This window comes from Eptesicus fuscus, chromosome 21 (genome assembly GCF_027574615.1).
Source record: "Eptesicus fuscus isolate TK198812 chromosome 21, DD_ASM_mEF_20220401, whole genome shotgun sequence".
Classification (NCBI taxonomy): domain Eukaryota; kingdom Metazoa; phylum Chordata; class Mammalia; order Chiroptera; family Vespertilionidae; genus Eptesicus; species Eptesicus fuscus.
In genome coordinates, this window is record NC_072493.1 from 34996887 (window position 1) to 35012891 (window position 16005).

Here is a 16005-nt window from a genome sequence, read left to right on the forward strand (position 1 = left end):
TATCATGTAAACAGCAATCAAAGAAAGCGGGAGTGGCTATACTAATATCAGGTAAAATAGATTTTTAAATTAAAATTTTACTAGAGACAAAGAAGGACATTATGTAATATTAAATGGGTAAACCTATCAGGAAGATATAAAAATTATAAATATATATGCACCTAATAACAGAGCCTAAAAATAAATAAAGCAAACACTAGAAAAATTGAAGGAGGAAATAACAATTCAACAATAATAGTTGGAACCTTTGTATTCCACTTTCAATAATAGACAGAACAACTAGGCAGCCAACAAGAAAATAGAAGACTTGGGACATTATAAACCAACTAGACTTAACCGACATATCTAAAACACTCCACTTAACATAGCTGACTACTTCTTTTTCTCAAGGGAACATGGAATAATCTCCAGGATGGACCACATGCCAGGCCATAAAACAAACCTCAATAAGTTCAAAATATTCAAAACAACACAAAGGTTGCTCTTCAATCACAATGGACTAAAGTTAGAAATTAATAGCAGAATGATATTTGGGAAATTTACAAATATATAAAAATTAAACAATACACTTCTAAGTAACTAGTGGACCAAAGAAGTAATCACAAGGGGAATTAGAAAGTATTTTGAAATGAATGAAAATGAAAATATAACAAAACTTATGGGATATATAACAGCAGTACTTAAAGGGGAATTTATAGCTATTACTACTTATATTTATTTACTTACTTTTTGTTTTGTTAATCCTCACCTGAGGATATTTTTTCCATTTATTTTTAGACAGAGTGGGAGGGAAGGGGAGAAACAGAGAGAAGAAACATCGACCTCACATCAATCGGTTGCCTCCTGAGCCTGCAACCGAAGTACATGCCTTTGACCAGAATCGAACCCAGGACTTTTCAGTCCGAGGGCTGATGCTCTATCCATTGAGCCAAACTGGCCAGGGCTATTACTACTTATATTTAAAAAGAAGAAAGATCTCAAATCAATAACTTAACCTTACACCTTAAGAAACTCCAAAAAGAATAGCAAACTAAGTCCAAAACAAGCAGAAAGAGGGGAATATTGCCCTGGTCAGTGTGGCTCAGTGGTAGGAGCACCAAAGGGTCCAGGGTTTGATTCCCAGTCAAGAGCACATACCTGGTTGCAGGTTCAATCTCCAGCCCCAGTTGGGACACGTGCAGGGAGGCAACCAATCATTGTGTCTCTCTCACTTCTATGTTGTTGGGGTGGGTTTTTTTTCTCTCTCCCTCTTCCACTCTATCTCTATGACTTTGTATATAGAAAATCCTAAGGAATTCACTTTAAAAACTATTTGAACTAATATGTTCCAAACTGTTGTGCAATACAAGATCAATGTACAAAAGTCAACTGTATTTCTATACACCAACAATGAAGAGTCTAAAAATAAAATTCCATTTAAAATAGTACCAAAAGAAACAAAACACTTCAGAATAAACTTAACAAAACATGCAAAACTTATATATTTTAAAAAATAACAAAATATTATTATTTTAGAAATTAAAGACCTAAAATTTGCAAAAAATATCCCAAGATATTTTGAAAAATATCAGGAGACCTAATATTGTTTAGATGACAGTACTCTCTGTTATGGACTGAATGTGTCCTCCTGTCCTCCAATCCATATGTTGAAGCCCTAACCCTCAATGTGATAGCAATGGAGATAAGGCTTTTGGCAGTTCATTGAGGTTGGATGAGGTTATGAGGGTGGGGCCTGGTCTGGTGGGATTAGTGCCCTTATAAGAAGAGACGCCAAAGAGCTTGCTCTCTCTTGGTGAACACATGAAGAAGTCATGTGTGCACACAGAAATGGCAACCTTCTACAAACCAAGAGAAGAGGTTTCAGAATGAAACCTACCTTGACAGCACCTTAATCTTGGACTTCCCATCCTCCAGAACTATGAGAGATAAATTTCTGGTTTTTAAGCCACACAATCTATGATATCTTGTTATGGTAGCCTGAGCAGACTACTATACTCCCCAAACTGATCTACAGATTCAATGCAATCTCTATCAAAATCACAGTTGACTTCTTGGAAGAAGTTAAGAAGTTAATCCTAAAATTCATCTGGGAATTCCAATGAAAACAATCTTGAAAAAAAGAATAAAGTTGGAAGACTAACAAACTTCCTACTTTTTGTGCTATTACTGTTGTACATATTACATCTACATTTACAGACTTCAAAACTGACTGTAGAACTAAATGAATTGAGATGGTGTGGTACTGGTATAAGGATAGACCTATAGATCAGTGGACTACAATGGGAGTCCAGAAACAAACACTTACATTTGTGGTAAATTGACTTTTGACAAGGCTGCCAATTCAATGTGGGGAAAGAATAGTCTTTTCAGAAAATGGTTCTGGAAATCATGCAAAAGAATGAAGTTTGATCTCTACTTCACACCATATACAAAAATTAACTCAAAATGAATCAAATACCTACATGTGAAAGCTAAAATTATAAAATTCTTAGAAGAGAACAAAGGAGTATATCTTTATGACCTTGGATTAGGCCGATTGTTCCTTATCTATGACACCAAATACTCAAGCATCAGAAGAAAAAACAGATAAATTAGACATTATGAAAATGGAAAACTCTTATACCTCACAGGACACCACCAAGAAAGTGAAAAAACAACTCACAGAATAAGATAAAAATTATCCAGAATATATAAAGAACTTTTGCAACTCAATAATAAAAAGACAAATAGCCAAATCTAAAAATGAGCAAACAATATGAGTAGACATTTCTCCAACAAAAATATACAAATGGCCGATAAGTACATGATAAGGATATATTTTCCATATGAATAACCAGCTCTCCCAGCAACAAGTGAGGAATGGTAAGTAAGGTCTTTCTACTGATTTGCAAGCCATCTCTCTCTCTCTCTCTCTCTCTCTCTCTCTCTCTCTCTCTCTCTCTCTATATATATATATATATATATATATATATATATATATATATATATATACCAGTTTCCTTCCAGGCATGGATTTGTTCCTGGGCTGTTTGTTCTGTTGTATTTGGTCAATTTGTCTCTCTTTGTGCTAATATTTCCTTAATTAGTCATCAGGGGAATGTAGAGCAAAACCACAATGAGATACCACTTCAAACCACTAGGATGGCTATAATTAAACAAACAAACAAACAAACAAACAAAAACCCAGCCAATAACAGGTGTTGGTGGGATGTAGAGAAACTAGAACCCTTATATACTTCTGGTGGGAATGTAGAACAGTGCAGCCACTTTGGAAAACTGCCGGATAGTTCCTCAAAAGGTAAATATAGAATTACCATAATTCCACTTCTAGGTATCAAGATTAAAAATATATGTCCACACAAAAACTTGTACATGAATTTACTTGTTCATAGTAGTAGTATTCATAATAGCCAAAAGCCGAAACTTAAAAATTAGCCTGCTATCTTTGGCCAAACATTTAATTAACTCATCCCTAATGCTGTGGCAGGATCAGATCAAATTATTTCGAGGGCCTAATACGGCCTTCGAACAAGACATCCCCCCCGCCCTGATAAATGGAAAAAGACTCACAACTGAAAGGCTTTTAGAGGATTATGCTGACAAATGCAAATGAAGACTACATATAATCAAAACATAAAAAAAAAGAGACTACATAATTTCTCTCCTCTCCGATGGGCAAGCATTCTAAAGTTTGACTACACACTCTGCTGACTCTCATATACTGCTGGTGGGAGTGCAGAAGGGCACTGCCTCTGTGGAATGGTGTTTGGTCCTACCTAACACAATTATAAATGCATTTACCTCTTAACCCAACAATTTCATCTTTAGGAATTTATCCTGCACACTCTCATCATCATATGAAAATAATATGCCTCTGACGACTCATTCTGGAATATTTTGTAAGTGCAAAATACCGGTGATAATCTGAACGTGCACAGGTGGGGTGAAGACGAGAGACATCTCAGAGGTAGAATGGACAGCTGATTGGTTTGGGGCGTGTGGGAGAGGAGAAATACAAGAGGGTTCTGAGGTTCCTCTCTGAGTATTTAAAGTTTCATGATGTCACTGCAGATACAGGAGCCCCTGGTTTTATGGGCAAGGTACTGGATTTGGGTTTGGCATGCTGGCAGGTTGGAGGCTCACATGTGGCCAGAAATACTTCTTTAGACTGGAGAGCGGGTCGGAGATGGAGCTATGGATTCAAAATCCAACCAAGGGAAAGAGTATGGGAAAGAATGAGACAGGTCCACCTTGTGAAATATCTCCACCTCAGAGGTAGTGGGGAAAAGAAAAGATGCTAATGGGGGTGGGGAGGGGGGAAGAAGATGCTGCCAAGGATGTTGGCAAAGAATTAGAAGTGTGAATGACAGGGAAGGGGCCAGAATCCACAGGAGGTTGTGTTCAACAGCCAAGAGTGAGAATGGAACGAGAGCTGCCATCATTAAGAGGCCACTGGACATGCCCTAGCCAGTTTGACTCAATGGATAGAGCATTGGCCCATGGACTGAAAGGTCCTGGGTTCAATTCTGGTCAAGTGCATGTACCTCGGATGCAGGTTGTGGGAAGCAACCAATCAATGTGTCACTTTCACATCCATGTTTCTCTCTCTTTGTGTCTCCCCCTCCCTTCCACTCTCTCTAAAATTAATGGAAAAAATATCCTTGGATGAGGATTAACAAACAAACAAACAAACAACAACAAAAAAATAAACAAACAAAAAAGATGCTGGTGGATATACTCACATCTAGTATGCACTGGGGCCAACTCAGGTCTGCAGCAGGTGAGCAGAGAGGCCCCACCTCTCTACAAGGCCCCAAGACTCCATGGCTCCAGCTTCCCTTGCTCCCTTTCCATCTTTGATCTGGGGAGTGAGCGTGGGAACATGGAGGTGGGTGGTGTGGATGGAACCTGGTGGACAGGCAGAAAAACTCCAGCCACAAACACCAACTGTGTCCTAGAAATTGTGCAGATGTCCCAAAAGATTGGATGGGATCCTGACCCCCAAGCAAATACCCTGGGATTGTTAGAGCCATTTATACCAATTCCAAATGTATATATTCCCTCTGCTCTCTGCACTTGGCACCATTGCAGTTTGGAAAGTTTTGTTTTTAGTGGGTTTTTTTTTAATGAATACAAATACTCTCCAGCTTCACATGCTGTTTTTTCCTTTCCCTTTGCGGGGGGGCATATGGATGGTCTCTTGTCTTTCCTTGGTGTCCCTGCTCAGGAGAGCGTGGGTACTTGGCCAAGATGAAGGCAATGAAGGTCACCCTCTGCACTGCAGTTTGGTCTCTATCATCAAGCACTGAGGAGTTTCTCAATGATCCCCAACCATTCACGCCCATCCTACCTGTCTAGACGCACCGCGCCCAGCAGATTTGTTCAAATGTTATTCCACTCACCTGTGAATGGCTCAGACCCAGTGGTAGCAAGGCCAACTTATGATTCAGAACCCCAAAGCAAGTTATTGTCCTCGTATATGATTGGCCCCTTTGCCCTGATTGCTTTCTCTGAAATGGACTTCTAGATTCAGTTGTGAGCAGCTGGTCTCCACCAGACCCAGCAACTGGGCATTGGGTGATAAGCTGGCACTGAGGGAGGGCTGGAGCCAGGGACACCTGTATTTCCATCCATGGGGCCAGAACAGGTGAACCTGCCTATAACCATATCCATCATCCTGGCCATAGCCATAATATTTCACCACCAGCAACTCCCACTACACTCATGCACAGGGCCAATCAGCTCACGAGGTGCTTTTTTATGGGTTCTCATTTGGGTTACACAACAGCCCTTGAGGCAGCCAGGCCAGGGTTTTTTAAATCCCTATTTTACACAGAAAGAAGCCAAATGTTCATTGCAGGACTATTCAAAATAGTCAAAAGATGGAAACAACCCAAATATCTATCAGCTTTTGAAGGAATAAAAAAAAATGTGCTATATCTGTACAGTGGAATATTATTAAGCCTTCAAAAGGAATAAAATACAACATGGAGGAACCTCCAAAATCATGCTAAGTAAAAGAAAGCAGACACATATGTATGATTCCATTTATATGTATGATTCCATTTATATGAAATATTGGGAATAGGCCAATCCATGGAGACTGAGAGCAGATTACTGGTTACTGGGGCTGGAGTTGGGATGGGGGTCAGAAGGGAATGGGGAGTGAGTGCTAATGGTATAGAGTTCCCTTTTGGGTGATGAAAATGTTTTGGTTGAGGTGATGGTTGCACAACATTGGGAATGTACAAAATGCCACTGAGTTGTACATTTCAGAATGATTAAAAGGATACATTTTATGTTATTAAACAAAAAGAAGCTCATAGAGCCGTAACCGGTTTGGCTCAGTGGATAGAGCTTCGGCCTGCGGACTGTAGGGTCCCAGGTTTGATTCCCGGTCAAGGGCATGTACCTTGGTTGCGGGCACATACCCAGTAGGGAGTGTGCAGGAGGCAGCTGATCAATGTTTCTCTCTCATCGATGTTTCTAACTCTCCCTCTCTCTTCCTCTGTGTAAAAAAATCAATAAAATATGTAAAAAAAAAAAAAAAAAGAAACTCATAGACACAGACAACAGAATGGTAGTCACCAAAGGGGATGGGATGAGGGGGGCTACTTGGGTAAAGGAGGGTCAAATATACGATAATGGAAGGAAACTAGACTTTTGGTGGTAAGCATGCAATAGAGTATGCAGATATAGAATTATAATGTTGTACACCTGAAATTTATATAATATTACTATGCAATGTTTCCTCAGTAAAAAATAAAAAAACTAGATGCTGTGGGACATTTATTCCTTTTAAACATTGAACCATGTGAATGCATTACTTATTCATATTACTTGTTTAATAATTAAACAAAAAAAATCTTGCCGAAACCGGTTTAGCTCAGTGGATAGAGCGTCGGCCTGCGGACTGAAGGGTCTCAGGTTCGATTCCGGTCAAGGGCATGTACCTTGGTTGCGGGCACATCCCCAGCGGGGGGTGTGCAGGAGGCAGCTCATCGATGTTTCTCTCTCATCGATGTTTCTGGCTCTCTATCCCTCTCTCTTCCTCTCTGTGAAAAATCAATAAAATATATTTTTTTAAAAATCTTGAGGGGAAAAAAAGAAGAGATGCTAAGTCACCGGGTCAACATTAGGGCCCACAGTAGATTCAGGGCTTCTGACTCAAAAACCAGTGCTTCCACCACTGATAACCACAAATCTTCTCTCTTCTTCTATGAGTTTGGGCATTTTCTTAGATTTCACTTATAAGTGAGATCAAGCAACCAACCAACAAACAAACAAAAATAAACAATAAATCCAGGGTTTGTCCCACAATGAACAAGGTACATATTCAATAACACGAAGAAGAAAAAGATACATATTACCTTCAGATTTCCTAATATAGGTAAAGTATTTAGTGTTCAAAAGAGTGTTTAAAATGTAAGCCTATATGTATGTTTTCTGTGTGTGCATGTATGCTTGAGCGGAATTTGTGTTTCTACTTACTGGTATAATTATTAGTAAATATTTGTGTGCTAAGTGCTGGAGATTCAAACTAACACCAGAAACATCTCCTACCCTCAAGCATTTCCAGTCTAGTTAGGGAGTGAGGGTGACAGGACAGGGCACCGTATGCTGAGGGCAATAAATGCGATGTTATAGGCAATAAAGGAATCAGAGAAGACTGAGGTGGCTCTTGAACCTAGGGGCCAGGCCTGCCAGGCAGAGAGATACAAGGATCTTTCCATCGGAAGGAAAGAGGGGTGAGTTTGAAGAGGTAGTTAGGGTCTGCATCCCAGGTTCAATTTGGATCTCATCATTATTGCAGGAGAGAACCTCTGACAGTTTTGAACAGAGTGATGATATATGTTAAATTGAGTTTCAGTTCTTCCATGGTGTTGAAGATGGATGGAAAAAAGTGGAGCTGAAGGAAGAAACATCGTTAGGCCATTGCACTAGTCTAAGCATGAGGGGAACAGCTGAATTAGAGAGTAGGATTTGATTTCAACAAATATGTGTTAAGCACTAACTATGTGTCAGAAGCTCTCTTTGCCTTACCAAGATATCAGGATTTATTATAAAGCTACTAGAGGCTCGGTGCACAAATTTGTGCATAGGTGGGGTTCCTTGGCCTGGCCAGCATTCAGGGCCCATCAGGGCCATCTCACCCAGTCCTGATCAGCTGATTGGGGCCGATTGGGGCCAGCTGGCTGGGGGAGGGACCCCGGGAGGTTGGCTATGGGAGTGCACTGACCACCAGGGTGCAGCTTCTGCATTGAGCATCTGCCCCCTGGTGGTCATTGTGCATGATAGCGACTGGTAAACCGGTTGTTTGGTTGACCGGTTGTAACAGTTGCTTAGGCTTTTATATATATAGACTAGAGGCCCAGTGCACAAAATTCGTGCACGGGTAGGTGTGTCCCTCAGCCCAGCCTGCACCCTCTCTAATCTGGGACCCCTCGAGGGATGTCCGATTGCCCATTTAGGCCCAATCCTACTGGGATCGGGCCTAAACGGGCAGTCAGACATCCCTCTCACAACCCAGGACTGCTGGCTCCCAACTGCTCGCCTGCCTGCCAGCCTGATCACCCTCTAACCACTCCCCTGCCAGCCTAATTGATGCCTAACTGCTCCCCTGCCAGCCTGTTTGCCCCTAACTGCCCTTCCCTGCAGGCCTGGTCACCCCTAACTGCCCTCCCCTGCAGGCTTGATCGCCCCCAACTGCCCTCCCTTGCAGGCCTGGTCCCTCCCAACTGCCCTCCCCTGCTGGCCATCTTGTGGTGGCCATCTTGTGTCCACATAGGGGCAACCATCTTTGACCACACGGGGGCAGCCATCTTGTGTGTTGGAGTGATGGTCAATTTGCATATTACTCTTTTATTAGATAGGATAATATAAAAACAACGTAGTATTGGCAAAGAGAGAGATAAACCCAATCTTCACAACAGCATAGATGCCCCAAAACTCATATAACTGTACATTTAAAAGGCCAAATTTTACTGTATATAAATTATCAATATATATAAAAGCCTAAGCAACCATTATGACCAGTCGCTCTGATGACACACTGACCACCAGGGGACAGATGTTCAACGCAGGAGCTGCACCCTTGTGGTCAGTGCACTCCCATAGCCAACCTCCCGCAGTCCCTCCCCTAGCCAGCCAACCTCCTGCAGTCCCTTCCCCCAGCCGGCCGGCCTCAATTGGCCCCAATTGGCCCTGATCACTGGCCAGGCTGAGGGACCCCAACCATGCATGAATTTGTGCACCGGGCCTCTAGTATGTCCATAAAAGAACAAAATGACCTTATGTGCAGCAGACCCCTTGCACACTATACACACCATTCTTATTGTTTTCCATTTACAATGTTCTCAAGATTTTTTCTATCAGTACACAAAATGTGGAGGTCTATTTCTGGACTCTGTTTTGTCCCATTAATCTATTTGTTGGGTTTTCTGTGAGTACCACACTGTCTTGAATATGTAGTTTTCTATGTATTAACTTGTGAAGTCAGGAAGTATAAGTCCTGCAACTTTGTTGTTTCTCAATATTTCTTTGGACAGTCTAGGTCCTTTATATTTCCATATAAATGCTAGAAGTCATTCATCAATTTCTTTTCTTTTTGGTGAGAATATTTAAGTCCTATTTTCTTAGTAAATTTCAATTACACAATAGTTTATCAATTTCTTTAAAAACTCTCAACAAACCTAGTGGTATTATAATTGGGATTGTGTTGAATTTGTAGATTAATTGGAAGATTTGTGGTCTTAATATTGAGTCATCTAATCCATGATCTTGGGACTTGATATAGCTATGAACTCCATTTATTTAGATATTCTTTAATTCTCAGTTAGACATCCTGGATGTTTCACATTTATTTTCACATGTTATGCCTTTGACATTATTATAAGTGGAATTTAAAATTTGTCATTTCCTTGCCCTGGCCAGTGTGGCTCAGTTGGTTGAGCGTCATCCCATGCACCAAAGGGTCACTGGTTCAATTCCTGGTCAGGCACAATTCCTGTGGGAGGCAGCTGATCGATGTTTCTTTCTCACATTGATGCCTCTCTCTCTCTCTCTCTCCTCTCTCTCTCTCTCTCTCCCTATCTCTCTCTCAAATCAATAAAATACATATTTAAAATAAAATTTTTATTTTCCATTTGTTTGCTGCTAGTAATTAAAATTGGTTTTTGTATTTTGATCTTGGATCCTGTAAACTTGCTACATTCACTTATTAGTTCTAGTTGCTTTCAAATTATTTGAGATTTTTCTATGTAAAGAATCATATAATCTGTAAGCAGAGAATATTTTAAGCCTTTGATTCTTCTCTGTATGCCTTTCATTTCTTTTGTTTTGCCTTGCATCACTGGTAGGACCTCTGATACAATGTTAAATATAAGTGATGAGAATGGGTCTTTGCCTTGTTTCCAGACGTAGGGTTAGGGATGTTCATACATCTTTCATGGGGTGTAAGATAGTACAGCCACTTAGAAGTTGATTTACTTTTTTTTTTTTTTTTTTTGTAAATGGGATATTTGCATATCTTATGACCCAACAACTGCATTCCTGGGTATATAGTCTATAGAAACTTCTCTTCATATGGGTTAAATTAAAAATAGATTAATTGTTGCACACTATACACACCATTCTTACTGTTTTCCATTTACAATGTTCTGGAGATTTTTCCTATCAGTACACATAAATCGACCTCATTCTTTCTAATGGCTACATAGTATTTAACTGCCTGAATACACCATTTAGTCCTCCCTAATGAGGAATATTTGGGTTGCTTCTAGTCTATAAACAAGATTGCCATTAATGTTATTATGCATACACCTTTATATAGTGTATCTTTTTTAATATACATATATTTTTTATTGATTTCGGAGCGAAAGGGAGATGAAGAACAAGAGAGAGTGAGAGAGAGAGAAAGAGAGAGAGAGAAAGAAAGAAATATCAGTGATGAGAAAGAATCATCAACCAGGGATCAAGCCCACAATCTGGGCATGTGCCCTGACTGGGAATCGAACTGTAACCTCCTGGTTCATAGGTCAATGCTCAACCACTGAGCCATGCCAGCCGGGCTATACTGTGGGAGTTTAAGGCAATGGTGAGAAATCCAAATGGGGGTTTCCCACATATATTATCAGCAGGAAGAACCCGAGGACACCTACAGGTGTGTGTGTGGCTGCTTTTGCACATGCAAGGTATTTGGAACAGAGTAGGTGTGAATTGGTGTAAGGGTGACTATGTATTTGCCATTTGACCTAAGGCTTCCAGGCCTGTTGGGAAGCAGTTCCATAGCAGATGCATAGACTGAGCTCAACTCTTGCCTACTCCCTGAGGGTGAGCCAGGAGAGGCCTGGAAGGGAGAGAAGGAAGAGACAAGTCTCCTGACTCTGGGCATGGTTGATGTGGCCCAAGGCATCTGGGCCAGATGTCCCCCACAGCACTGGTGGCCCTGAAAATACCTTTTCCTGACAGACTAAGGCCAGCTGGATGGGGCAGCCTCAGTACCAGGGTCCTCTGATTACAAATCGCGAGGTCAAAGGAGATCTCCAATTGCTGGGCAAGTAATGATGTGTGCACTTCTTCCCTCTTATAAGTAAAACTGGAGAGCACCCCGTTTTCCCTTCCATCTAGCATAACCAGCGGGCTTCTCTCCTTCTGGTCCCTATTTTGCCCTGTGTGATGGAGACAGGATCCTCTGTCCTCTCCTCAAGGGTGTGGCCAGAGTGAGAGGCAAGTGAGGCAGTTCTGGTTACAAAACCCAAGGGCATGCCACACACACCCCCCACCTCAGTAATCAAGATAAAGAATATTTTAATGCAGGATTTTAGAAATTCAAAATTAGTGCAAAAAAATAATAACAAAATCCCAAAACTTTATATATTAAAGACAAGATCTCACCCTTCATTTTTCACCATCCTGCCTCACTCACCTCACTAGTCCCAAATCCAATAAAAGTTTATTTGCAGAAACAGGTAGCTAGCCTGCAGGCTGTGGTTTGCCAATATGATTTTTTTTTAAAGAAATTATTTGTAACATATATTTTTTAAAATATATTTTATTGATTTTTTACAGAAAGGAAGGGAGAGGGATAGAGAGCCAGAAACATCGATCAGCTGCCTCCTGCACACCCCCCACCGGGGATGCGCCCGCAGCCAAGGCACATGCCCTTGACCAGAATCGAACCTGGGACCCTTGAGTCCGCAGGCCAACGCTCTATCCACTGAGCCAAACCGGTTTCGGCTGTAACATATATTTTTATTGTGGTAAAATATACATATTGTAAAACTTACCATTTTAATCATTTTAAAATGTATAGTCCAGTGGCATTAAGTACATTCATATTGTTGTGCAACAGTGATTTTTTTAAAAATATTTCGTTAAAATGTTATATATCGCCCTGGCTGGTGTGGCCCAGTGGGTTGAGCTTCCTCCTGTGCACGGACGAGTTGCCTTGGGTTCTCCGTCAGCGTCAGCGCACTTGGCTGGGATGCAGGTTCGACTGCATGCGGAAGGCAACCAATCCCAGTTTCCCTCTGCGTGTGTCTCTGTGTGTCTCTGTCTCTCTCTTTCCGTTCCCCTCTCTCTAACATCAGTGTAAAACATATCCTCGGGTGAGGACTTTTAAAAAGTTATATATTGTCATTGCTGAGTGTGGAGGCGCCCTCATAAATTTTGCGCCGGATGCCAGTGCCTCACTCGCCTTCCTCTAGCCTTCGCCCTGACTCCGTCCTCCCCGCCCCGTCCCTGGAGCCTGAGGATGGAAAACTGCGATTTTCTCCCAGAAAGCAACAGCAGAAGAGTTAATCCAGTGGCGATCCGGCCACCGAGAATGTCCGTCCGGTCCCCGGAGACAGGGAGACTTGCTCCGCCTGCAGATGGCCGCCCTCTTGGCTTTCCTCCGGCGACGGGACACACCTGGCGGGCGCGCCCTCTACCTGCGCAGGGCCGCGGGGCTGGCGGCCGGCAGCGCCAGGCCCGCCCCGCTCGGGTCTAGGCTTCCTGCGGGCCAATGAGGACAGGGCCCCCCCCTCTGGCTCGGGCCGTGCCCCACGGCATGGCCAATGGGAGCGCGGCATGCAAATGAGCAGGTGCGGTGGCGGCCGGCCCGTCAGGGCGTCCGCGGCTCAGGGGATGTTAGAGGCGCGCTGGGCGGCCGCCGAGCAGACGCCCGGGCTTCGAGCTGCGAGCTCCGGTCTCCCGCCATGGTCCCCGCTCCGCCCCCCGCCGCCTCCTTCTCACCCGCCGAGGTCCAGCAGCGCCTGGCGGCCGGCGCTTGCTGGGTCCGCTGCGGGGCTCGCCTCTACGACCTCACCGGCTTCTTGCGGCAGCACCCGGGGGGCGAGCAGCTGCTGCGGGCGCGGGCTGGCCAGGATGTTAGCGACGACCTGGACGGGCCTCCGCACCGGCACTCGGCCAACGCGCGCCGCTGGCTCGAGCAGTACTACGTGGGCGAGCTGCAAGGAGACCCTCAGGTACGGCGGGGTCCGGGGTCACAGATCCCACCCCCGCCAATCCGTCCTCCCCCAACTCTCCACTCCCCGCAAGCCCCGTTCACCTGCCCTCTAGGAGGACTCAAGGTGACAACCTCCGCCCTCACCGCTGCGTCTCCTCTCTTCTCTCCAGCAAGCAAGTCGGTGCCCCTGACCTCCTCGCCAGGAGTTTGCCCTTCCTCTCCAGCCCTAACCCTGGCCCTCTTCTATCTGCTGCTTCCCCACCACCCAATTACCCCCGCCTTCCTGTTTGTTCTTCCTGCAGCCTCTGCCATCTGACAATTTGGACCACCTTTTCTCAGCCCCTCATCTGCCCAGTCTTTCCTTCCTGGTACCTTATTGGCCTCTCCCTTTTTGCAGCTGCTCTTTATTTCAGTTTGAATAATAGCTTCCAAGCTTACCTGTTCTCCCTTCCCCATCTCACCCTATTCCTGCTCCTAAAAGGCACAGATTAGCCACCCTTCTCAGCTAGTCCGGATTCCCTGGTCCTGCCCCAGTCTTGCTCTAGGCCTCTTGTGGGTGGATGGAAAGGTCAGGGCAGGACTGTGTCCTCCCACCCCTCAAACTTCCCTTCATTCCTTGTCTTGCCTACTGGTTTGGGTGTCCAAAAGGGTGAAAGGAAAGGGCTAAGCCAGTTTGCTGGGGAGAAGAGGTTAGGTCTTTGCACTGCATGCTGCTGTGCAGTACAGGTTCGTGATGGTAATGAAGCTTCTAAGTGAGCCTGGGGAAGGTTCTGTTATTCCCATTTTAGGATGTGGAAACTGAGGCTTCAGGTGGCTCTGTAATTTATCCAAGGCCGAATAGCTAGGTATCTGATTCCAAAAAGTGTATCTGATTCCAAAATTGATACTGCCTCCATTCCAGGGCTCCAGGCAGGCTCAGGCCAGAGGTCAAGCTGATTCCCTGGGCCTTCTCCAGGCCTGGCTGTGGGACTAGTGACATCATGCTTGAACCACCGTGCTTGGACGTAAAGCAATAGTTGTTCCCTCCTTCTAGCTCTTGCTTTCAAGATGGCCCTAGCAAGTGCTTTTAGATCTTTGGATGAAAGGACTTGCCTCGCGCTGTTCCAGGTGGCTCCTCACTGAGCCATGTTGCCTAACTCTTCAGTCATCTATTCACTCACTCACTTGATTCCTTAATAGTTGGCAGCACTGAGTGAGGCACCAGTGGGTAAAAGCAATACCAGTGTTTGTGGAGCTAACAGGCTAATGAGGAGGGGGAGGGGTGTACTAATTGCACAGTGATTATTTAATTATCCGATGCTAGTAGATAAAGGATCTGGAGGGGAGGGGTTCAAGGAGAGCTTTCTTGAGAAAGTGGCATTTACACTGAGAGGTGAAGTGTGATGGGAAAAGCATTCCAGCCAGAGGGAACAGCACGTGTGAAGGCTCTGAAGAGTAAGGCCTTGGCATAGTCAAGGGACAGAAATAAAAGTAATCTGACCAAAGCTGATGGGCAAGGAGATGGAAGTGGGAGGGGGCCAGAGATCAGCTGGGGCCACATTCTCCTAGGCTGTGGTCAGGATTTGGAACTTGATTCTAAGGACAATGAGAAGCCAGGGGAGGGATTCAAGCATGGGTGTGGCATGGTCAGATTTGCATCTTGGGGAGAGCACCGTGTGGCTGCAGGGCCAGAAGAAATGGAGGGGGCCCAGGCAGGGGGCTGCTGCACAGCCCGAGGTGAGTGGTCATGGCAGCTGCCACTGTGGAGGCTGTGACTGAGGGGAGAGGGGGTTTGAATTTGGGAGATTTCATAGGTACGGTGCCAGGAGTTGGCCTTCTGCGGCGGGAGCCCGATTTCATCTTGGAAGTTGATGTTTAGTGCCAGGTCATGCTGAAGGGGCAGAAGGTTTAGCCATAGACGCCGCTAAACCTGAGTGCAGGAAATGAGAGGTTGGACCAGAAGACTAGAGGCTTCCAGGCTTGTGATGGCACATGGGAGCCACCCTACGTTGTAACTGTGTCTACAAACAGGCGCCTCAGGGTGTGGCTTCCCCTCCCTGTACCATCGTGAGCATCACTCCTGGCCAGCTGCCCTAGACGGCTCCACCTCCCTGCTCTGCTGACTTGATTTTGCTTTGCTTTGCAACCCTCAGGGGTTGCACCCAGAGAATACTGAGACCAAATTTGCTTCCTACCCCTGCACTTGCCTCAAGAGCCCCCACGGTGACCATGTTGCAGGCATCCTTCCATCCGCCCCAACCTGAGGATGTGGGAAGGAAGCTAAAAAACTAACAACACACAGACCTGTGGCCCAATCTTGACCAACTCACCCAATGCTCCAGTTGCTGTCAGCTTCTGTTACAGATGTCTATTCTAGAAACTAGTATAGGGTTGTCTTTAAACTGAGGGAGAGGGGTAAATTCGAGGAGAAATCTTTCAGGGAGAAGCCCTCTTCTCAAGGCCTGAGTGGAGACAAGACATTTCTGTTCTTCTGTCTAGCGAAGCCCTTCTAGCCACCTTCTTGCCTTCTCCACCTCCCTTCTCTCCTTCTGCTGGACCAGGAGGTGAGAGCCCAG

The 16005-nt window shown here is 44.4% G+C and overlaps 2 protein-coding genes across 2 annotated transcripts in view; one reads left to right on the plus strand and one right to left on the minus strand.

Moving 5' to 3' along the window:
- The window catches only part of ZFP1 (ZFP1 zinc finger protein), an 837904-nt gene that overhangs the window by 281589 nt on the left and 540310 nt on the right, over positions 1-16005 (minus strand). The gene's annotated exons all lie outside the window — the stretch shown is intronic.
- FA2H (fatty acid 2-hydroxylase) overlaps positions 13147-16005 on the plus strand; it is a 45621-nt gene continuing 42762 nt past the window's right edge. The window contains exon 1 of the mRNA XM_008139663.3: positions 13147-13469. Within this exon, the coding sequence (XP_008137885.2) occupies positions 13200-13469 (270 nt within the window). The 5' untranslated portion in view covers positions 13147-13199. The remainder of the gene's footprint in view (positions 13470-16005) is intronic.